The 22,654-nt window shown below is 54.0% G+C and overlaps 6 protein-coding genes across 6 annotated transcripts; 4 read left to right on the top strand and 2 right to left on the bottom strand.

Annotated features, from left to right (window-relative positions):
• Positions 1-106: 106 nt before the first annotated feature.
• CABS01_00671 (uncharacterized protein) lies at positions 107-2,505 on the top strand (the record flags this gene model as incomplete). The annotated part of the gene is made up of 6 exons (XM_060534052.1): positions 107-1,042; positions 1,101-1,182; positions 1,237-1,584; positions 1,634-2,096; positions 2,151-2,238; positions 2,293-2,505. The coding sequence occupies 6 exons, from the start codon at positions 107-109 to the stop codon at positions 2,503-2,505; spliced, it is 2,130 nt and encodes a 709-aa protein (XP_060406566.1).
• A 1,239-nt stretch (positions 2,506-3,744) lies between these two features.
• Positions 3,745-5,697, top strand: CABS01_00672 (uncharacterized protein; the record flags this gene model as incomplete). Its single annotated transcript, XM_060534053.1, has 1 exon — positions 3,745-5,697. One exon carries the CDS (start codon positions 3,745-3,747, stop codon positions 5,695-5,697), a length of 1,953 nt encoding a protein of 650 aa, XP_060406567.1.
• A 1,077-nt stretch (positions 5,698-6,774) lies between these two features.
• CABS01_00673 (uncharacterized protein) lies at positions 6,775-9,521 on the bottom strand (the record flags this gene model as incomplete). Its single annotated transcript, XM_060534054.1, has 2 exons — positions 6,775-7,124; positions 7,181-9,521. 2 exons carry the CDS (start codon positions 9,519-9,521, stop codon positions 6,775-6,777), a joined length of 2,691 nt encoding a protein of 896 aa, XP_060406568.1.
• A 1,109-nt stretch (positions 9,522-10,630) lies between these two features.
• On the top strand, positions 10,631-11,502 carry CABS01_00674 (ADP-ribosylation factor 4; the record flags this gene model as incomplete). Its single annotated transcript, XM_060534055.1, has 6 exons — positions 10,631-10,689; positions 10,746-10,856; positions 10,914-10,930; positions 10,985-11,130; positions 11,220-11,300; positions 11,371-11,502. The coding sequence occupies 6 exons, from the start codon at positions 10,631-10,633 to the stop codon at positions 11,500-11,502; spliced, it is 546 nt and encodes a 181-aa protein (XP_060406569.1).
• Positions 11,503-13,850: 2,348 nt separating this feature from the next.
• Positions 13,851-19,477, top strand: CABS01_00675 (gelsolin; the record flags this gene model as incomplete). Its single annotated transcript, XM_060534056.1, has 3 exons — positions 13,851-14,001; positions 14,501-19,053; positions 19,109-19,477. 3 exons carry the CDS (start codon positions 13,851-13,853, stop codon positions 19,475-19,477), a joined length of 5,073 nt encoding a protein of 1,690 aa, XP_060406570.1.
• An 817-nt stretch (positions 19,478-20,294) lies between these two features.
• Positions 20,295-22,534, bottom strand: CABS01_00676 (DnaJ domain-containing protein; the record flags this gene model as incomplete). Its single annotated transcript, XM_060534057.1, has 3 exons — positions 20,295-20,458; positions 20,514-22,104; positions 22,193-22,534. The coding sequence occupies 3 exons, from the start codon at positions 22,532-22,534 to the stop codon at positions 20,295-20,297; spliced, it is 2,097 nt and encodes a 698-aa protein (XP_060406571.1).
• Between the last annotated feature and the right edge of the window lie 120 nt (positions 22,535-22,654).

Raw genomic sequence — 22,654 nt, forward strand, 5'->3', positions numbered from 1 at the left:
CCCTCCATCATCGAACCTTCCTTCCTCGCCCTCACCCTCCGCCCTCGCCCTTCTTCTCTGTCTCCAAAGGTGATTCTCTCGACACCGGCAAGACAAGAGGAAAATCATGTCGACTCCCACAACGGCCACAGCGACATTGCCTCCTCATTCGCATTACCATCATCCCCATTATCCCTACTCACATCAGCCGTACCAGGCCTCTACTGCTACCGGCTCTTCGTACCGACAGCCAGCGAACCCAATCCTCTCAACTTCCTCATCCACAGCAACGACGAGATTGCCTCCCGCATACGCCAACTCGTCGAGCATCGCCTATTCTGCATCCTCTACTGCGAGTCACGCCGACCCAAATGGCCTAGGCCCTTCAGCCTCGTCAGCCAGTTCGAGGACCATTCACGACGTCTCGAGTCCCGACGCGAACTACTCGCTCACCACCAACTCCACCATGCCTGCCACCAGCTCACTCTCCCAGTCCTCTCAGTCCGCTCGCAAGCGAAGACGATCAAAGGAGCCTGACTGGAACAAATTTTATAAGAATGGCCTGCCCAAGGAAATCATCGTCATCGATGATACCCCAGAGCCAGAGCAGGGCAAAGCCGTCGGCAACGGCGTAAGGGTCGTCTCCAATGGTAACGGCAGCGTGAACGGCGCCACCACAAATGGTGCCAGCAGCCGACCTGTTCCCAAGAAGAGGAAAAGAGACGACGAGCCTCAGCACTACGATCCCGTCTATCACAACAAGTACGCCGGTTCTCACACTACCACTCCTCATCACAACGGCACCCCCAGCGGATCGACTATATCAACCGACCGCACTACAAACTCCGCCATCCACACCACCGCTGCCACGTCCCTCTCTTCAAATGGACACGAGTACTACGATGCTCAACCTGGTCAGAAGCGTAAGAGAACCCGTCAACAGATTGCTCAAGAGGCAAAGAAGAGAGAGGTCGAGGGCCTCGGCGATCCATTCCTTACCTACAAGCCGCCTCCTTACCCTCCCAAGAAAGCACCCGACGTTCACGTTCGGTTGGTTCAGGATGTGAGTATCATCGTCTCGTCGTAAGACGATTTTCATCCATTTGCTAATGTTCTCCCAGCAGGGTTACAACAAGAATGCCAAAGTCGACGATGATGATGGACACTACATTGTCGTTCCTGACGCCGACCTTACGGATAAGTGTATGTTGAACACACTCAATCTGATGAACCACCAGGGACTAACCTTCAATGCAGACCAGATGGTGAAGCTACTCGGGCAAGGGACGTTTGGCAAAGTCGTCCAGGCTCGAGACCGTAAGAGAAACAAGTCGGTGGCCATCAAAATTATTCGGTCTGTCCAAAAATACCGAGATGCCTCGCGAATAGAACTCCGAGTTCTCGCAACACTCAAGGCCAACGATGACGAAAACCGCAATCGCTGTATCCACCTCAGGGACTGTTTCGACTACCGCGGCCACATTTGCATCGTCATGGACCTTCTTGGCCAAAGCGTTTTTGATTTCCTCAAGAGCAACAGTTTCGTCCCCTTCCCCAACAGCCAGATTCAGAGCTTTGCTCGACAGCTCTTCACCAGCGTTGCCTGTAAGTCTGCCATAAGCTCTGCAATAAGTCCTTCGCTAACAGACTGCAGTCTTGCACGATCTCAACCTCATCCACACTGATCTGAAGCCTGAGAACATTCTTTTGTGCGACAGCGCCTACCAGACCTTCACCTACAACCGAAAGATACCCTCCTCTTCTACAACCGTCAACCGGCAGGCGAATCAGCGCAGAGTACTGCTCGACACGGAAATTCGCTTGATTGATTTCGGCAGTGCCACTTTCCAAGACGAATACCACAGCTCCGTCGTCAGTACCCGTCATTACCGAGCGCCAGAAATCATTTTGGGACTTGGGTGGTCATTTCCCTGCGACATCTGGAGCATAGGATGCATATTAGTCGAGTTCTTCACCGGCGATGCCCTTTTCCAAACACACGACAACCTCGAGCACCTCGCAATGATGGAAATGGTCGTTGGGCAAAGGATAGACTCCAGCCTCGTCCAAGCTGTGAACAAGATGGCTACTAGGAGTGGTGGAAACCCCGCCTCGAAGTGAGTGGTTCATGGCCCTGTTGAGCAAGGGCAACGCATACTGATACAGTGCAGGTACTTCAAGCGCTTGAAACTTGACTATCCTACACCCGAGACAACACGAGCTTCCAAGAGATTCGTCAAGGCTATGAGACGATTGGAGGTAGGCAAAACAGGCTCACAGAGTCCTGAAAGACGGCTCACTAACGATTTGTAGGATATCATCCCATCGAACTCAACCTACTTCAAGAACTTCCTGGACCTCCTTCGGAAGATCTTTGTCTACGATCCCCAGCATCGCATTACAGCGAAGCAGGCATTGCAACATCCTTGGTTCAAGGAACCAGCGACACCGGACGATGGTACGGAAGCGGCCAAGATCCGCCTAGAGCGAATGAGACAGGAGGGTGATCACCGATACCACGCATGATTCCCAGCCTACGAAGCTGTTTTCGAACCCTTACGTCTATAACGAACAAAGCTGAGCATGATATGGGAGTTGGGCCGTTTGATATCTGGTCTGTACGATGGGGGCCGACGGAATTGGAAGGGCATGGCGCTCGTGCGACTTGATTTTTTTCCGGCATGGGCCTCATCAAAGGTCAGCCATGTTCTGCCCTTTAATAACAAAAGGCTTGATGGCATGCGGGGGTTTTTTGGGTTGTGTTTCGCGGGATAAGGGTCAAACTCGCAGCAGTACGAGAGAGTAGCACGAACGGTCAAGCCACGCCCTGGACAGCGTTGCTAGTAGAGACGTTTCGATGAGAGAGATGTCGTGCCTTGTCGCCAGGCTCAATAGAGCGATTCTCATGACCGACGCAAGCCTTCCCGGCTTGCCAACCACTTCTTCAGTCTTCTGGAGTGACCGCTGATCGATGCTTTCAACTTTTTTTTTTCGGAGACCGTAACTGATTTGAGTAGACTGTTTCAACATCACAGGATCCAGGAACGAGACTATGTCTAGCAGAACCGCCTTGTGAGTCGTTCCTAGCACAGTAGCTACTTTGTTGAGCACGTCGCTTACATCAGCCCACTCATTTTTAGGCTCGATCAAACGATGCGTCTGTTTCCATCGCTAATCACGAGTCACGAATCAGTGGTTGCCGCCACAAATCAAACCAAACGCCGGGGACTTCTCCACACGTGACCAACTACAAGTGCGGCGATGATTCCCAGCCCTCTGTTATCCCTGGCTTTATTGGTCGATGTCGATGCAAATGTGACCGCAGCCGCGGCCTAGGTCATTTTGCCCGCCTCTCTCAGATTGACGAACGACGGCGACAAACACCCGTAAAAGAGAGCCTCCGCACTTGTTCTGCGGTTTAGAATTGAGGAAGATTTCGACAAAGCTGGACAATGCTCTCTCTCTTTGTTTGTCACAGCCCAATACTGCTCTCCCGCGCCAAAGTTACCTGTTTCTTTTGCATTGTGTTGCTTGAACCCAAAGAAACAGCTTGTTGTCCTTGGTCAAGCAAGTTATGGTTCAAAGACATTGTCAACTTCGAGATTGTTCGGTAATGATGTGGCTATTCCATCGTAAGCGAGTATAGAAAGACTGCCCGTTGCAGCTCTTGGATCGCAGTCAGCGAAAACAAACAGCCTCAAAACTAGTGACACCTATACCGAAACTTTTAACGATTCACTCAAAATTTCTCATCAACTTATCACCATGTCCAGCCCGTACCAAAGTGTACACGATTTAACAAACGCATCGGTGAAGAAGTTGGTTCGATACCTTTATCTCCCGGTGGAGCACAGCATTGCGAAACCCCCAAAAAGTTGGCTGAGGGAGCAAGAGGAGACGATGAAACAACTGCCCGCGGCTTGTCTCCGTCCACGCAGCAAGACCAACGTAGTCAGCGTTGTTACTCGCGGTTTGATGAAGATCAGCGAGAAGTATAACCCTTCGTTCACACCGCCGGCCGCAGTCCTTTGCTCAAGCCATCGCGGCCTGAATCCTTGGACAATTCACGCCCTTTTTGCACTGGTTCTGAAAGAGATCACAGTGGAAACGGCCAGCTTGCGACATGATCGACAACGCGACAGAGGTCCGGAATTTACACCCTTGATACAAGAATTCGTTCGTCGTCTGGATGGTATCCAGGCCTTGTGGATGGACACGTACAACTTTGAACTCCTCTATGGTCGCCAGCCGAAAGTGCTAAGCCATGTAAATTCACATTGTGAGGCGTGCATCTTGTCAGCACTCGGATCTCGTCCCTCTTTCCTTGGCGACCTTCGTGCTAATCTCATTGCCCGGACGAAGAGAACGTCGCCATGCCTGCAAAGGATCGTGGACGCGTGGATTAACGAGTTCCCTGAGGCTGCACAAAGAGAAGTCTTTAAAAGAAGCGCAAACTTAGCCGAGGAAATTCGGGCTATGCTCAAAGATGTCAAGGCAGCGCGACAACAGAGACGCGAAGCAAAAGTGCACCAAAAGCAAGCCAGGGGGTCAGAGAATGCCAGCAGTGGTACCAGGAAGACATCCGGACGCGATACTCCGCGCTCAATTCCGGGCGAGCAATCGACCGCGAGTGGACGACCTTCCACGACACTGAGCGAGGACCCATTTGTTGACCCAGATGATGAAAACCCCGACAATGAGAATCGGCCGTGGCAAGATGCGGTTGGGGACTATTACGAACGGCTGGCCCGCCAGAACGGAAACGAGCGTGCTTTCGACCGTTCATCCCTCCACCCGGCCTTTGGCGGCTCGGCGGCTCAACCCGATGCCCAGTTCCGTCGAGACTTTGGCACGGGAAAAGAGGTGGATCGGAAAGAACAAGGGGCTCTCTGGGATGACGCTGTTGCTAATAGTCCCGCTAGGAGTGAACAGCGTTTACGCGCATCTGATTTCCCCCCCTCGATGATTCAAGACGATGCCCGACGGCGTGATCGGTTCCGACACGTAGACTCCACGGACTCCGAGCCGCGCACTCCTCGACCTACCACGCCTCCCGCCGCTACCCTCCCACCGCCGTTCCGTGGGTACGGCACCGCAGCGCCGAGCAGCTCGTCGTATACGGACGCCAGCGTGTACTCGAACAGCGAGCCGGCCCGGCCTCACCCGACGACCGAATCGCTCGCCTCCATCGTCACGGCCTGGCCCGACGTCACGTCTCGCTCGTCTTCCGCCCGTAGACCCCGTGGACCCCGTCCGGGCGGGCTCGTAAGTACTTCCTCCCCCTCGCCTCAGAATGACAATGTCGTGACACAGGACCGCCGCCGCGCCACAGATTCGAAATTTGCTCCCCCTCGCGGGTTCGAGATGTCCCCCGCTGAAGCAGCATGGTATCTAGCCGAGGAAGAGAGGGTAGCTCGCCTAGAGGAGATGGGACGTATCGGCCGACCGAGTTTCAAGGATCATGTTGACTCTCGTGCTGCTGCGTCGGAGGCCGGATCAGACCAATACGAGAACGGCTTGAGAACACCGACGGCGGGCTCTACGCAAGATGGTACTTGGGCTCCGTCGTCTCGTGAGCGACCTGTGCGAGATATGTCGCGTGGCGATGACGGTGACGATTGGCGCAGCGTCGCGACGGTGGGGGGACGGCCGCCTTTGAGTGAGGCGTCGACGATTTATCCGGATGATTCGTATAGTTTGGCTCATTTCCGACGGTGATGGGGTCAAGGTAGGTAGGCGTTTTAGTTTGTAGACTTGCTACAAACATGGCATGTTCAATGGAGTCTCATGTTCAAGAATGGTTGAAAACGCAGTACACGGTTCGTTCAAGATATGGTTGCCAACCTAAAGCAAGGCACGAACATCACGAGCTTGGGAGAGTAGGCACATGATTTGATGAACAAGATTGAGTGAGCTATCTACCGTTGCAGTATTAAGGGTAGGAAACACAAAAGAAAGAGAAAGAAAAGAAAAAGCAAAACAAGACCGGCCCTTGCACTTTTGGGGCATTCCTTTCCTCCTCCACTTCTCTCTCTCTCCTCTTCGTGACCACTTCCTGTCCGAGAAGAGAAGATCCTAATGTCCATGGCTATGCCCATAGCAATCATTTACTGGGGGACGACAAAGTCTTGTGTCCCCGAGATCAGCAAGGTATGGTCCATGGTCGCCGTGTCACAATCGTATCTGCCCACCTCGCCGGCACGTCTTCCATGAGATCCTATTGATCTCCGAAAAACATGGCTGTCGCGAAAAGGCCTGGGTAGAAGAAGAAACCTTGTGTTTGTCAAGGCGTAAAGAAGGTGTGTACTCTGACATCCAATTAGGGAAGGGGTTTTTTTGATGACGGGAGGTGCGAAACAAGACTGAAAGAAAAAGAGCAAATGGAAAGCCAGTGAAGAGCTCTCGGACGCGGAAGTCGTGTGCGCGTTGCTGTCAGATGCCGATATGAAGCTGCCGAGTGAAGCTGCTAGTTCGGATCATTGTTGCAAAGCCACGAGACGTCGGTGTCCAAAGGTTTCTTCTTGGCTTCGAAGACGGGTCGTGCAATAGGGGAAGTTCGGGAATTGTTTTTGGCAATCTGTTGAGTCTGGCTCTGTCTCGGTGACTGATTCTGTCTTTTAAAATGTCAGCTTGGACTGGTCTCATAAAGCTAAGTGCCGTTAACTACTAACCTCCAAAAGTGCCATTATCGATCGAAACAACCAACATCGGGTCTTCGTTCGATTGTGGTCAGTCTGCAAGAAGCCACTGATACTTGAGCGCATAATGTCAGGATGTGGCCTTGCTCAGCAATGCTTAGGCTCCGAAGACATCGTCGCTGTCGCTGTCATGGCTACCATCGTCGTGCTGCTGATCCTCGGGGGCATCGGGAGACTTGGCTCTTCGGGCACCAGGCGAATGGCGCTTTCCAGGGTAGTCGTAGGAGCACTCGGAGTCGTCTGCCACGTAGAATGTTTTGCAGGGGATCTTGTTGGCCCAGTGCTGCCAGATGACCTGGTCGTACCAATCGGCGCCGTGGGGTTGCTTCACCTTGTAAACCTGGTTCAGACGACCGGCCTTTTCGAACTGGAAAGACGACATGAAGTCGTCCATCCACTTGAGGCCCTGTCCGCCCTCGCTCTGGGCCATCGTGTGTACAACAACACCTAGCAAAGCCAATTAGCTATCGAATCTGAGATACCTTTCACATCCGACTACTTACGATGAATGTTCCGGAAGTCGGGCTTGTAGAACGCGTCCTCTCCAGCTTTCGGATCAGCCCACTGGCACTCGACAAAGCCGTGGTACAAGATGGAAACTTGACTGAGGAGTTGATGAAGAAGGGCACTTCCGATCCGACCACGTCGATGCTCAGGATGAACAAAGATTGTAGCCTTGACAGTCGGGGTCGCGTTGCCGGTGAGTCCTCCGATACCTGTCTCGTACGGACGGAGGTAGGCGAATCCGTAGACAGTAGTCTCAGGGGACGACACCTTTACAGGCTGAGACTGCATCCACTTCATGTACTGTCGGTAAGCATCGCGAGACGGCCAGTTGCCGGGGTCTTTCAAGTCAGTCGTCTTAGTTGTCGCAACGATGAATGGAAGCTTTTGTCTCTTGCACTCGATCATGATGTACTCGAACCGCTCAACAGACACCGGATAGGTATCTGTCACCAGAGGATCCTTACCGACAGCCAGGTTGTACATCTCGGCACAAGCTCCGGCATCTGAAGGCTGGGCAGGACGAAGGACGCAGTCTGCTAGACGGCTGCTTTCGTCCAAGGTAGGCGCCACTACGGTTTTCATCTTCGTGGGCGACGCAGCATCTTTCTTGTAGTCACGATCCCGAAGAATGGCCATTTCGTGGTGGGCCCGCTCCTCCTCCTGCAAGCGTTGACGAATGGCGATGTTCTGTCGAACCATGATCTCGCGATGAACGAGCAGGTTACTGGTCCATTCGCGGCGACGTTGAATCATCTCGGGTGTCATATTCTTCTCGTCCATAATATCGGCTTTTGTGGGCGGCTGCTCGATGCGGTCGATGAGCTTTCCAGTGTCGGTGCTAACATCGTGGTGGTGATGATCCTGATTCTCGTCGAGGAAGGAAGTGACGAGCGGGCCATCCAGAGTATAAAGCCAAGTCAAAAAAGACGGCGTGCCAGTGACTTTCGTCTCGGATCGAGCGACTCCGTTGGAATCCTCTCTGTCCTGACCCGATGAAGCTCTGCCATTGTTGCTCACATCCCAAGACGAGTGGCTCTTCTTCGATTTGGTAGTGACGCCCATTCTCTCCGGAAGATTCTCTAGAGCCATGGGTGTCAGGGGCGCAGACTTATTCAATGTGCCCGAAAGAGCAACGCGCGAGCTAGCATCATCTGTTGAAGACGCGGTATCCGACTCTGCGTAGTAGCTAGTAGTCGTGGCTGGCCCCTGGCTTTCGGTAACTGGGTCTTCGATCTTGGACTCGACTTTTGCTCCAGCCTTGGCCTTGGTCTTGGCGAGTCTCTTATGAGGAGGAATGTAGTCGCTCGGCATCGGAAGGGTAGAGGCCATCGTATCGTTCTCGTCGTCGTCGGCGTCGGATTGGATCTTCGAACGCTGAGCAGCAATCTTTGCCTCTCTCTGCCTCCGGGTTCTCTCAAAACTTCTTGCAACGTAGGCTCGGCGCTCGGCGAGGTAATCGTAGTCAGCGTTCTCTAAGCCAGCATTGTAAATATCTCCACCGGGGGCTCTGCGGGTGTTGAATTCGAAAGAAATTCGCCGAGCTCCAGGGCTGGAAGTGGGGTTATTCAAGAAGGCAGGAGGTGTCAGCCTTCTCTGGGGGACCGGAAGATTCATGACCCATCGAATAGAAGTCGATCTTTCGATCGGCTGAGTGAGCTTTCCAGAAGGGCTGCTTGAGGAAAGAGCCGCTGCCTGGGCCTTTCCATTAGCGCTACTCACAGCCACGGCCGGGCTGGGAGGATAGAACGTGAACCGAGCTGAGCCAGCCTCCTGGGGATACAAGCCGACGGAAGACCAAGGATAAGGACTGTCCACTCTGGAAATGCCTTCGCCACGATACTCTTCATCGTAGCTACACTGGCTCTTGTTGTCATTAGCTCGCTTCTCGGTGCTGACGGGCTCTTTCGAGAACTTGAGGAGTAAATGCTCTCCACGGCTTCCCTCTTCATGGCTGGACTGGTTCTCTTTGTTGCCAGTCTGGTTCTTCAAGATGATAGAGTCTGCAAGATTTGACGTGGTGAGGTCGATGCATTCGAACTTGCCACACTTATTTTCACCATGGCGAGACTGGTTTTCGTCTTCACCAGTTTGCTCCTCATTGGTGACAGGTCCTTTGGGGATCGAAATGCTGAGATCGAGGTCTTTGGCGTGATCCTTCTCATCATGGCTCAACGGAGTCGCATCCTCGCCAGATAGCTTCGCTGGGATGAAAGGCTTTGCGGAGGCTGACAGTCTGATATTCAGTGATCTACCACGATTCTTTTCAACGTGGCTGAAATGGATTATGTTTCCGCCGGTCTTCTTGTCCGGGGTAATGCCTCCCTTTGAGTCTGGCATCTTGTAACCGGTGTGTGCTTTGGCCAAAGACAATGAGCCTTGTATCTAGCCGAAGAATGGGTATTAGAAAAATGAGCACACTTATGTCTTCTTTTGAGTGAATTTACTCACCTAGTTGTTGGTTACGGCAGTGTTGATGTAGAAGCGCAGATACGTCAAGGAGTATCTGCGCGAGGTTGTATGGTGAGAGCGCGTCGGACTTGAACCAAGGCACCCTGAAGCAAAGGTGAATTTTCTGGTGTCGATTTGTAGAGATGAAGCGATAGCTGAAATATCAGCTGGCTCTCTGGAATTAGTGAAAGATTACAAAACCCCTTCTGTCGATGAAGAGGATGGACAGTTCAAGGGAAGTAAGAAGCTTTCGGTGTGTAGCGGTTTGAGTGAGAAAGGGTAGAGTTGGGTCAGAGATACATCGGAGAGAGGAAGGGAAGTGGGTGGGGTGTGCGGTAGGAAATATTTTGAAGGTGAAATTTCTAGGCAAGTCGGAGGAAGGTACAACGGCACACCTGTTCGGGGCAGGCACAGGCTTCTCCCGGAAGCCCCTTTCCTCTTACCACCTACCTCATACCAAATATATGCGTTCGAACGCTCCATTTCCATTGATAGAAATCGGGCTCAAGAGATGCCTGAAAACTTTTTCTCTTGAAGGCAATTCTGTTCATTCTGATGTGAGGCAATTGATGATTGATTCTCCCTACGCAGTATTAGACCACCAAGGCCACTCTTTTGTCCATGAGACTCCGACCAAGTCCCTCTGATATATCATAATGTATATATCAGGCATAGAAATATTATTATGACCATCTTGGGATATCGTTGTGGCGTGGTGAGAAATACCCATCATGTACATTTGGCGATGCTTGTGGTTCAAACGCTCGGTGTGCTCGGTAAGCGCTATTGGTAGTTACTTCACCGAGCCCAGACCGATGCTGCGGGGTCACGTGTGGTTGACCGATCCATTCAGGCAGCGCCGATGAACCTCTATCCACTGCACCAGCTCTTATACATGACAAGAAGTTTGCCGTGATGAGCAGTCCCTAAACCTTGAGATCTCGAGAAAGAACACGGTAGTCGATGCATGCCAGGGATAGGATTCCCGTCCGTTCGTCATGTTGTCCATTCTGAGAAAAGCACGTCTCAAAGACAAGGAGATGCGAATCCTGATGCTGTCAGTGAGCCAACCCCCACACGGGCCGCTTTCATACTTGCTGATGCTGATTACAGAGGCCTCGATAATGCGGGAAAGACTACGATTGTCAAGAAGATTATGGGCGAAGACGTCAACACCGTAAGCCCGACATTGGGCTTCATCATCAAGACTATAGACTACGATGGGTTCGTTGGCACATCTATCCAGCCCATTATCATGCAAGAGTGCTAACCATACACTAGATACAAGCTAAACATTTGTACGTCCTCTGGCTGATACTGAGTTTCGTTGGCGGCAAGTCTGACCAGAATAGGGGACGTGGGTGGGCAAAAGACACTACGCTCGTACTGGCGGAATTACTTTGAAAAGACAGATGCGTTGATCTGGGTCGTCGATGCCACAGATCGACTGCGAATCGAGGATTGTAGAGAGGAGCTCCACGGCCTGCTGCAAGAAGAGGTTCGTGCCAACGGCGAGGATGGGGAGGAGGATGACGACACGTGTGGAAGTGGATACGACCACGTCGGGTGCTAACTTTGGATTGACAGCGATTATCTGGAGCAAGTTTGCTCGTGTTTGCCAACAAGACCGACGTCAACGGATGCATGGACGAGCAGGAAATTCTTCAAGTTGGGTGCTCCGGGACAACCACATCTTGGACCATTACTAGGGGGAGTCGAGCTGACGTATTTCATCCAGGGGCTGCAATTGGAGGCGATTAGAACACATCGCTGGCACGTCCTGCGATGCAGTGCCATGACAGGCAGCAACCTCAAGGAAGGCCTTGCTTGGGTGGTGGACGACGCAAAGAAGAGGCTGTTCCTGTACTAGAGGCAAGCGGGGAGTTCAGGTATTCATTTGGTGGTTAGCTTTTCTTGCCAGGTCACCAGTCACCACTACGACGGTGCGGCTCCTCACTCGCTCTCGAGGCTCATCGAGCCAGCGATTCGAGGATGTCCTGGCCACGTTCGTTCAGCTAGTTCCCGGGCGCGCCGTTAGGAAACTGGGAATGGCTAGGATAAAGACGGACGGGCATAGAGGCGGCCGGGCCAAAAGGGGGCATGGTGAAGCGTGTCAGAGTGTTCTGGAAGGACGGTCCCAGGAAGGGCCGGATCCGAGTGATTCTGTGACGGCTCTCGGGAGTCGGGATCGACGTTGTGCAACGGAGTGACAAGTACCTTAGATGGGATACCCAGCGTCGAGAGATGCGAAGCCACGTTGTTGAATAGGAGATCACCACTATCCGTATTAATAGCATGGGCAATATATTCTTTGAGGCTGAGAATGACGGCCGTGATGCGTCTACGAAGTACTGTCTCCGTACATGTGTGGATGTGGCCCATTGGGCGATTGCCTTTCTGCTTAAAATCGGGTCACTGCTTGGTCCGAAGATGCCCGAGAAGAAGAAATACGAAATGAGGGGACACTGACGGTAAGCCGCTATCCGTCAACGTCAGCGCCGGGTTAGATTGTCTGTGATTCTTCAGAGCACTTTGGAGTATGTGCGGTGTCTTTTGGGTCCGGGCTTAACTACCTAAGGTAGTCGGGCTTGGAAGGGAATTGCATTCATTACAGCAGACCGAGGAGAGAGATTGCAAGCCGTTGAAGTTTGAATACCGGGACATCCCTCCGGAAATCACGGTTTGAAACGATGTGATTGAAACGCCCCATCGGGCCAGTAAGGGCGCTTGAATGTCGAAATTTGGTGCCAGGGATCTCAGGTACGAAATATATCCATTGTGAGACAGGGGTTGCCGGTGTGGAGAAGCGAGTGGCCAATGCACGCAGCAACACCTCACCTACCTTGAGGTACGTACCCTTGTTGTTTTGGTTCCACTTTCTTTGTGTACATCCACCTGCAACTACCTTACGTAGTAGGTAGTAGGTATTCGCACCTCGAGGTCTTCCTCGTCTACCTTACGAAGGCCAAGCCAGATAGCCGCATTAGGGAAGCTTAGCTGAGCTGAGAAGAGCTGAGTTGAAACCATTCGAGCAGCTTGCTGAAATCGTTTGAGACATTGGCAAAGAACTTCAAGTTGAAGCCCCCGCGTGTGTGGGAATAATTGTGGTGAAAGTTGCACAGTTGCGCCTGTCTGTGGGCAATGGGCATATCGAAAGAAATCATTTCAAGAGACCAGCCTATTCACCCAGCGCCCAGTGCTACCTGACGTGCAGGCTGCTATTGTTGGGGGGGGGGGGGCCTGTTCACCTGCCCAATTGGCAAGGGCAAGGAAGAAAAAAGAGGCAAGCCCAGACTGCCCAGCCTGGACGCGGGATGCAACTGTTCGCATCAGCACGCAGTAAGCATCCGGAAGGAGCCTTCGCAGAAACCTGCTTGCCTTCACCTCAGGTCATCTGTGTTTACTTTCGACCCTGCAGCACCTTACTTCAGTCAGGTCACCAGTGATAAACATCATTGTCCTCTTTGCATCCCGTCCAGAGAGAAAGCAGGCCGCGTTCACAGCTGCTACTTGCTCACGCCGACTGCATTTCCCAGGATTGTGGTTCATGCTCCTTCGCCTCAGCCGCCGCCGTCGCCGCCCACATCAACAGAAACTCGGGTACTACACGCATTCGACAAGTTTTCAGTACACACAACTACACAACCACACAACCTAGCAACCTAAGGTACCTTATGCCAAGTAAGAAAGGCAATTCTTCAATCCAAACAATAAAGTCGCCAGAGAGACCAGAGACCCGACTCCATTTTGTCTCCATCCACGACGCACGCCTGCCCATCCGTACCTAACCGTGGGCTACGCTACCTTGCCTTACGTCTGTGAGGCTGCTCCGCTCTCGCCTTGGCCCAAGTACCTTGCTTTGGCGCCATTTGCCTAGCAGCACCCATCCAAGAGGTGACGAACCAGAGGTACCTTGCACTGCGTCCTGCGTACCTGACGGAGCACTGCGCACACCTACCTTACCTTATCCCATCCCATCCTGTCCTGTCCTGTCCTGTCCTAATCCCGCCACGGACGGACCAGACACCAAAGACGAGACCGACTGAGGGAGGGAAAAAATAGACAACATATCCTTCTCCAACAAAGACCTCACTACCTTACCCGTTCGCCTTGCCACGACATACGTCCTAACCGGGGGGATTCCTGCGCATACAGAACCACCTGTTTCCATTCCTCCCCCACCCGCAACCGTGTCATGACTCTGTCCTCCGCCTCAACATGTCGGAACAAACAATGGACGACGTCTCCAAGTTTTTGCAAGATGTCAAGGAGATGAATGCTCGCCGAACCGAAGAAGACGACGCCCGTCAACGCGAACTCGACGAAAAGATACAGCAAGAGAAGAGAGAACGACAAGCTCGCCGCGCCGGTACGTCTACCTACACATCTTGCTGTCTTTCTCCTTGCTTCCCCTCTTGCCTTACTACTGCTTGTCTCTCCTCCCCTCACTCACTGCATCATCTACCTACCACCACCGTGTCTGCCCTATTCAACAAGCTTTCTTTTCCCGACCCGGCCAAGGCACAAATCCTACTTTGCAGCTTGCCGTGTGCCATTCGTCTTGCTCGTGCTCGTGCCGTGCTATGTTCAGGTTCAGGTTGCCCTTGGCCCAAGAGCTGAGCTACTGACGGGACGGCCGCCGCACTGGGCGAGCCGCGGGCGACGCCTCAACGCCTTGACTCCCACCCCCAATAACCACCACACACGGCCTTCGTCCATTGTTTTTTTACCTGTGACCTAAAGGGAAATCATCGACGCTCACTTTTCCTCTGCAATTGGCACTGTTCTTCTCTCCCATCTTGTTGCGCGACCGTGTTTTTCAACAAGAAGAAAATCTTTGGATCGCATTCTCTGACAACACTTGACAGAACGCGCTCGATCCATTTCCCCTCAGAAATCGTCCCCGGCCAACACCCCACCACCCTCCTCTCGAGGTAACACACACACGACGCAGCTTTCCGATGACCTAAGACTGTCTTCTCCCGGTCTCGAACACACAGGCAGCCCTCGCCCTCTCTCACGAGGCATCGCAGCTCCCGAAACCATGGACAGCTTCTCAACCTCTCCAACCAAGGAGAACGATTCCCCCTTTGACGCCGAAAGCAAGCGATCGAGCGTGACCTCTCCTACCGGCGGCGTACAAGGAGCGCGGCCGCTGTCGTGGCAGAGACGTCCCAACTCTCAGCATTCGGATCGATCCAAGAGCCGTCCCTTGTCCGTCGTTGCCGCCGAGAACGCGACCAGGACCTCGCAGAACCCAACTCCCGACCCCTCCTCCGCAACCGAGCAGACCTTCTCTAGGGACCAAATCTCCCAATCACTGGGTTCCAAAGACCCCGCGTGGTTCCGCCAAACGGCCGATCGTGCCAGCGTCGGCTCAGCTGCAAATCGCAAGAGTCAGGTTGAGGATACCGATACCAACGACATGTCCTCAATGCGCGCCCATCAGCTCCCCGGCATGAGCCGCAGCTCTTCGACAGACTTGTCTGCTGAGCAGTCTAGCCCGACGAAAGACACCAGACTGGGCTCGCCGCTGTCACTCGGCAGCTCCCAGAGACTCGACCCCCCTGCCGAGATCTCCGAGAATGATCCCACAGCGCTGCGCCGAAAGTCAATCATTGGATCTGGTCGCTCGTCACCCACGCGACCTGTTTCTCCTACCAAGGGCATGGGTGGTTTCGTCCAAAGCGCAATGATGAAGAGGTCAGACAGCGTCAAGAGATGGAGTGTAACCTCTCCCCCTGGCCTCGTACGCGCCGATTCAGCTGCTTCAAGCCGGCCTGAGTCTCGCTCCCGTCCGCAGAGCATGTACATGCGGGACGGAGCTGCTACACCTACGGGGTCATCTCACTCTCGGTCTCTGTCCCGCCCCGCCTCTCACCCTACTTCTCGACATAGCAACCAGGAACAACAAGACGAGATCGAGACTACACCAAAAGCACCTGCAGCAGCACCTCCTCCCGATGCCAAGCCTGAGGCCAAGCCCGACGTCAAGCTCGATACCAAGCTCGATAACAATGAGGAGGACAATAAGGATGTGACACCGCCATCAAGCCCTTCGAAGACTATGGATTCTAGGAGATGGAGCCCGACGAAGGCAAGCTGGCTGGAAACTGCACTGAACAAGCCAGAGTCTCCGAAACCTAAGCCTCCGCCGGTATCAAACCAGCCAGCTTGGATGGTGGAGCTCAACAAAGCAAAGGCTCACAAGGCTGCCAACCCCAGTGCCGACCTTGGTCGAAGCGGCTCAGTATCATCGCAGAAGCACGAAGTCAATGTCGGCGGGCTGATGCGTTCATCACCGATGGGAAGCCATGTCTCCAAGCCCTCTGTAAGTGGCCTCAAGGGTATATATGCACCTCCAGTACAAACCCACAAGACCGGCGGCAGCATCAGCAGCCCAAGCTTTCGCACCAGCACAATCAAGAGCCCGGCAGGCGAGGACAAACCGGAAGGAGATGCTCTGCCCGTGGATATTCCAAAGCGCTCCTCGGTAACTGACAGCCCTTCTGTGGCTAAAGTCAAGCCTGAAACTCCTCCCAAGAAGGATTTCCGCGCTGGCCTGAAGTCAAGAAACGTCTCTGGCGATGCTTCTTCTTCCAAAGAGCCCGCCAACGAGTTGCAGAATGTATTTGGCAACTTGCGACGGACAAAGACGCAGAATTACGTGGCGCCAGATGAGCTGAAGAACAATATTTCGCGCGGCAAAGCGGCCTTGAACATGACTGGTGGGCCGAAGCCTAGCGAGCGCAAGGATGAGTTCAAAGATGCGATTTTGAAGAAGAAGCAGGATTTCCAGGCTGCTCAATCGCAAGGCAAAGGCGTGGTTAGAACCAAGTCCAATGCATCTGAGAACCCTGTTCCAGAAGCTCTGCTGAAAAGACATGCGTTGAGCAAGTCGATCTCGGGCAGATCAGATGCTACCTCACCCTCCGCTATCGAGCATCGAAAGTCTGTCAGTGAGAGGCCCAAGTCATCGTACAGAGACGATTCCAATGAGTCGGTTGCTTCGCTCAGGTCGCCTTCTGTCAAATCGCCCTCTGCCAGGTCGCCGTCACTCAAATCGCCTTCTATCAAGTCGCCAGTAGAATCTGGACCTACGGTCGAGGTTCAGAAGGAGAGCATTGCTCCTGGTCGGCTTCAGGGACGTGCCGCTGCCGGTGGCCTGGCGGGCCGCTTCAATCCTGCACTCGCAGGACTTTTGGCCCGTGGTCCCCCTCCCATGGCTACCAATGGAGGGCGTGATGCCGAAAAGTCAGAAGAATCGAGCGGGGCGCCCGCCGAACCTACGGCTCCAGGACCTCAGCTTACACACATGACTAAGGGTCGTGCTCGTGGGCCGAGAAGAAAGGCGCCGTCTTCCAAGGCTCCCTCCGCAGCTGCGCCAAGCGCAGAAGTGGCAAGCGAATCTAAGCCCAGCCCAAGTGCTCTCTCACCGGCGAAGGACGAGTGGCCTGTAGTGGAAGCAGCCGTCAAGAGCCCCGCAAAGGAGGCTCCAATGTCCATTCAAGCTCAGGTCGCTGCTCAAGCAGCTGCCAAGAATAGGCCAGCACCTCTCAAGCCCTTTGGCACCCCTTCTAAGGTTCCCGCTGAGAAGCCTGCAGAAAAGTCTCCAGAGAAGCCTGTTCTCCCGGCCAAGGAGGAAGATCCCGTGTCAAAGCGCAGGTCCCGATCTCCTACGATGAAGCTCCAGGCCTCCCCGATCAAGCCTGTCGAGGAGAAACCCAGCGAACCCGCCTCTCAGCCCACCTCACCTAAGAAGCTGGACATGAAGCGAATGTCTAGATTCTTTGAAGAGAACAACCAGTCGAGCCCAAAGCCTGAAAGTCCCAAAAGGGAGAGCCCAATGATGGACAGCCCTCCCAAGATGAGCAGCCCGCCTAAGATGGTCAGCCCGACGAAGGAGAGCCCCAAGGTAGAGAGTCCCAAGATCACCAGCCCCAAGGTTGCCAGCCCGAAGAGAGAAAGTCCGGCTTCGTCGCCAAGCATCAAGCCCAAGCCCGTTTTCGAGAAGCCCTTCAGCCCGCCACCCCAAAAGTCGGAGGAGGAAGTCAGACCGAAGCCAGTATTTGAGAAGCCTCCTAGCCCTGTACTTCAGAGAAGCGAGGAAGTCTCTCCTGTCAAGACTTTCGGGCGGCCTCTCCCCGAGCCTAAGCCAAGTTCTCCTGCAAAGCCTTTCTCGGACAAAGTGGAGGAAGCTCCTGCGCCCACCAGGACTTTTGGACGCCCGCTGCCCGAACCAACTCCCAGATCACCCACAAGGTCTCCCGTTCGGTCACCGCCGCCTAATGAGCAATTCGATAGCCCTCACGTAGCGCCCCTCAGAACCTTTGGCCGACCTCTGTCCAGGCCCAGCTCACCTCAAAAGTCGAACGACAGGGTTGACAGCGAGCCTGTTGTGTCCGTCAAGAACGCTGCATCGATGTTCGGCGGTGCTGTGGTACGGTCGCCACCTCTGGAGGCCAAGTCGCGATTTGAGAGCCCGGTGTCTCCAGTCCAAAGGACCGATACTCCCACGAGGATCTCTACAAGGCCCCTGCCTATCCCACCGAAGCCTTCCTCGCCTACACCAGTCGCATCTCCTGTTCGATCCCCCACGAAGTCAAGCTCAGAGGTCTCCAGTCTATTGGATGACTTCTTTGGCACGCCACGGCCACAGAGGGAGTACCGCCTTGACACCACTGAAGTGTTGATGAACAAGCCCCGGGTGCGCGATATTCAAAGTCAAGGCACCAGGCTGTTCCAAATTACTGGGGACGGGAAGAAGATACCTGTACAATCACACAACGAGCGTATCTTGTTCGAGCGGGAAATGTACATCTGTGCTCACACATTTTCCAACGAGGCTGGCTGGAAGGAGACCGAGGTATATTTCTGGGCTGGTGACGAGGTACCGGCAGCAACTGTGGAAGACACGACTCTGTTTGTCAACCGGGAGGCTCGTTCGCTCGGCGGCAAGCTCGTCAAAATGCGCCAAGGCAGAGAAACTCCCGAGTTCATCATGGCGCTCGGAGGTATGATCATCACACGTCGCGGTACCAACACCAAGTACGACTCCTTGGCACCAAGCATGCTGTGTGGTCGCCGGACGCTTGGCCAGGTTGTGTTTGACGAGGTCGACTTCTCATCTGCAAGCCTCTGCTCCGGGTTCCCTTTCTTGATTACGCAGTCTGGAATGTGCTATCTCTGGAAGGGCAAGGGCAGTGATGTAGATGAGCTGAGCTGCGCCCGCCTCATTGGTATGGACTTGAGCTTGATGGGCGAGCTCATAGAAATCGAGGACGGCAGCGAGCCGGATAGCTTCTGGGCCATCTTCAACGACGGCACGAAGCCGCTCTCTGCAGACCACTGGCGTTTGAAGTCCAACTACGACAAGTACTGCCAAAGACTCTTCCGCTCGGACGCGTCTGCGGCGAAGCAGGTAAGCTCGACGTTGTTCCTATTCTCCAGCTCAGCGCTAACCATGATAACCACAGGTCACTGAAATCAGCCCGTTCACTCAGGCTGACCTGGACCCTTCCTCCATCTACGTTCTGGATGCATTCTTTGAAATGTACATTATCGTCGGTAGGACGGCGCAGAGCGAGTACAGCTCCTTCCGCAACGCTCTTGACTTTGCGCAAGAGTATGCCATTCTGGCTAGTGGCATGGAAGATCGGCCCTTTATCCCCATATCGACAGTCGTGTTGGAAGGCATTCCCAAAGACCTGAAGAGCGTGTTCCGCAAGTGGCGAGACGAGTCTAGCCCGACCATTATGCCCCAAAAGGCGGCGTCCGGCCTGAAGCGCGGACGATCTCTGCGCGTCGTTCCCCTCACCCACGCGCTCCAGGCTCTTAGTGAGTAAGCCCCTTTGCGAAGTGCAGTTGAAGCGGGTTCAGTTGGAGGAAGGCGCGAATGGAGTTTCATAACCAAGGAAGGGGGCGGCGGCGGCGGGTTTGATGCGATTTTATACCAGATACCCGGATGCTTGGGGAGGTTTGGGAGATGGGAGAGAAGTGTACATGAATTGTTGTCGCATTTGCAAAGGAGAAGGGGAAAGGAAATGGCGAAGGGCGTTTTCTCTTAATCACAAAAAGAAAGGAGGTTTTGGGTTGGCTGACTGTTTGACCATGTACGGCGAGACCATTCGGGCAGCAGCAGTAGCAAGTGACCAATGCACCAGGACCATCTTCTTGGTATCGTGGACGAATGTCACATCTTTCAAAGCATGTCACAGTCTTATGGCTTCCATCGTGTTTGCAGAGTTTCATTCTTTGACTCGTGGGCGCACCCCGTCCATCTGTCTCACTACAGCGGTCACGAAGAGCGATTGTCATGGACGGACGAAACGACGAAGATGAAGGAGACCAAACGGAAGTGTTTGATTCCAAGTGAACACTAGAAGAAGAAGCCAAAAACTCAACGCCGACAACAGTTATGTACGAAGACCAAACACGACCCTCTGGTCCACAATCCGCTCAGCAACCCCCCCCCCCCCGCTCCTATCTGAAGTGTGCCTGTGTAGTTCATGTTCTGACTTTGGGTATATTTTGAGAGTCTTTTTTTTTTACACTTTTTTGTTTCTTTTGTGCAACTAACGTTCTTCTTCTATCGCTTCGTACACATCAAGCTCTCCTCTACCCCGCCAACCAACCCGCTCAGGCTCAAAAGGCCTCGTTGCTTCATGACTCATCCTCTGTATCGGTATTCGTCTCGCTCGTGTCGTCCTGGACATCGTCGTCCGTACCACTCTCCTCGTCCGAGTCATCGTCATCTTTCCTGCGGGGCTTGGTGGCGCCCGGTACGCTGCCGCCCTTGAGAGCCTGCATCTGACCGGCTATCGAGTCTGTTGATTGCTGTTAGTGTGTAGGACGGCTTGGGGGAGAGGAGGGAGTACTAACCTTCATCGGGCTCACTGATATCATCCTCGGCAACCATTGCTGCCGCCTTGTTTGCCTCCTCGACAACAAGCGTAACCTCCATCTTTGTATCGAATCCAACGTAGCTGTCGCATACGACGTGCATAACGAATGTGTAGTGACCAGCCTGGGGAGGAGCGGCGAATTGAGCCTTGAGGGTTTGCATGTTGAAGGTGGGCTTGCCGTCGTCGCCAAAGATGGGCTGGTCGAACTGGGTGAAGGTGAAGGGTGGAACAGCCATCTTGCCCTGCTTAGAGTCGGTCAAGAAAACGTACCACTTGGGGGCGTGATCGCGGGCGAAGTAAGGAGCGTGGGCGAGAGGAGGCAGAATAGGCTTGTCGTCAACAGGGATAGGCTTGCCGTCGGGACCCTTGATAGTCTTCTTCTTGCGGCCAAGGTAGGCCTCAAGGTCGTCTTCGGCGGGGTCAATGTCTTCCAGGTCCAGCTCGTTGACCTCGGGCACATTTTCGCTGCCAGGCGGGATAATGCGGCCCTTGACAACGAGGGTAACGAGAGAGGAGGGGATGATGAATCGCTCGCCGGTAACCTTGAAGAAGGCCTTGGCAACGCGGAGCTGGGGCAGTTGTTGAGCGACATTGACGGCAGACTTGTACTGGGCCTCAGTAAGGAGGTTGTTGCGGACCACCAGGTTTCTGCGAAGCTCATCGGGCAGATCCATGAACTGCTGGAGGGAAATGTGAACCTTGGAGTCGCCTCCCTCGACCTGACGAACGATGTCCTGGGTGAAGTGAGGAAGCTGAAGGAGAGGAGAGGCCTTGGGCGGGAGAGCCTGGATAAGGTGCTGGCTGGTAGAGTATGCGGCCAGAATGGGACCAGTGTTACCGTACGCTTGGGCGATGGCAGAGAAGGATCGGGTGAGGGCGTGGGCGATGGGAGCAACTTCGTACTTTGCGCTGTCGAGGGCGGCGTCCTCGAGCTCGACACGGCCGAGGTAAGATCTCAGGAGAGCCAAAGCCTTGCGGCGCACCCCGCTGTCGAGGTCCTCGAGAGCTTGCTTGTCCTTTTGGGAGACACCAGCCTGTTCGGCGTTGGCCTGGAGCTTGGACTCGAGCTTGGAGAGGCCAGACTCGGCCTTGTCGCCCTTCAGAACAGCATCGAACTCCTTGCCACTGCTGAGGGCAGTAACAACGCCACCCTCGTCAACGTTCTCGTCATACGCGCGGAATAGGTTGTTGGCGCTCTCAAGAAGCACGCCATCCTTGGACATGCGCTGAGTTCCGTACCACCAGGAGCCAACCAGGTAAGGCAGGAGAACACCGAGGAGGAGTGTGTAGGCGAGAACAACGAACTTGCCGTTGCCGTCCGAGATGATGAACTGGGGGAGTGCAATACCGATGCTGAAGCTCTGCTTTCCGTCGGGGTGTCCATACTGGATGTAGTTGTTGCGGATCTCCTCGTCGGTGAGGGCTTGGTAGGCCTTTGAAATCTCGACGTAGGCGTTGTTGAGGGACTCGATGGTCTCGTTCTTGGCCGGGTCGGGCTTGACCTTGTCGGGGTGCAGTCTTCTTGAAAGCTGTTTGTAGACCTTCTTAATTGTCTTCTCGTCGGCAGACTAGACGCAACAGCGTGTCAGCACTATGTGGATGGGGTATGGAGGGGGAAAGAGACGGGCAGCCGGTGAGGTGAAGTGGTCAACATACGTCAGAGATACCGAGAATATCATATGGGTTCCAGATCTTTTGTGTGACGCTCTGTGTGTGGATAATGAGGTAGATCATGCCGGCCATGACGGCGAGGCCGATGAGGACGGCAATGACGCGCACGATGCGGCGCTGCTTCTTCTCGTGCGCTTTGCGCTGCTTGTCGATGAGGTCGACATGCTCGGGCTTAAAGTCGCTCTGGATGCGCGGGGCCTTTGCTTCAATGTCCTTGGAGGGGAAGACGAGGGTGTAGCCGAGCGGCAAGGTGATGATGCTGGTGATGGCGAGGATGAAGAAGGGGTAGAATTGCGCCTCGGCGTCGTACGAGTAGTCGGAACTCATCTTGACCGGCGCAGCGACGAGCTCTGGAGCTCTAGAGTGTCGGTGTCGGGTTGCTGTGTATGGTATGTGTTGGAGAGGTGGTCAGTCGTGAAGTCGAGATCCAAATCCGAGTGGGAGTCT

Source organism: Colletotrichum abscissum, assembly GCF_030869225.1.
Source record: "Colletotrichum abscissum strain IMI 504890 chromosome Unknown Scaffold_1.1, whole genome shotgun sequence".
In the NCBI taxonomy this organism is placed as follows: Eukaryota; Fungi; Ascomycota; class Sordariomycetes; order Glomerellales; family Glomerellaceae; genus Colletotrichum; species Colletotrichum abscissum.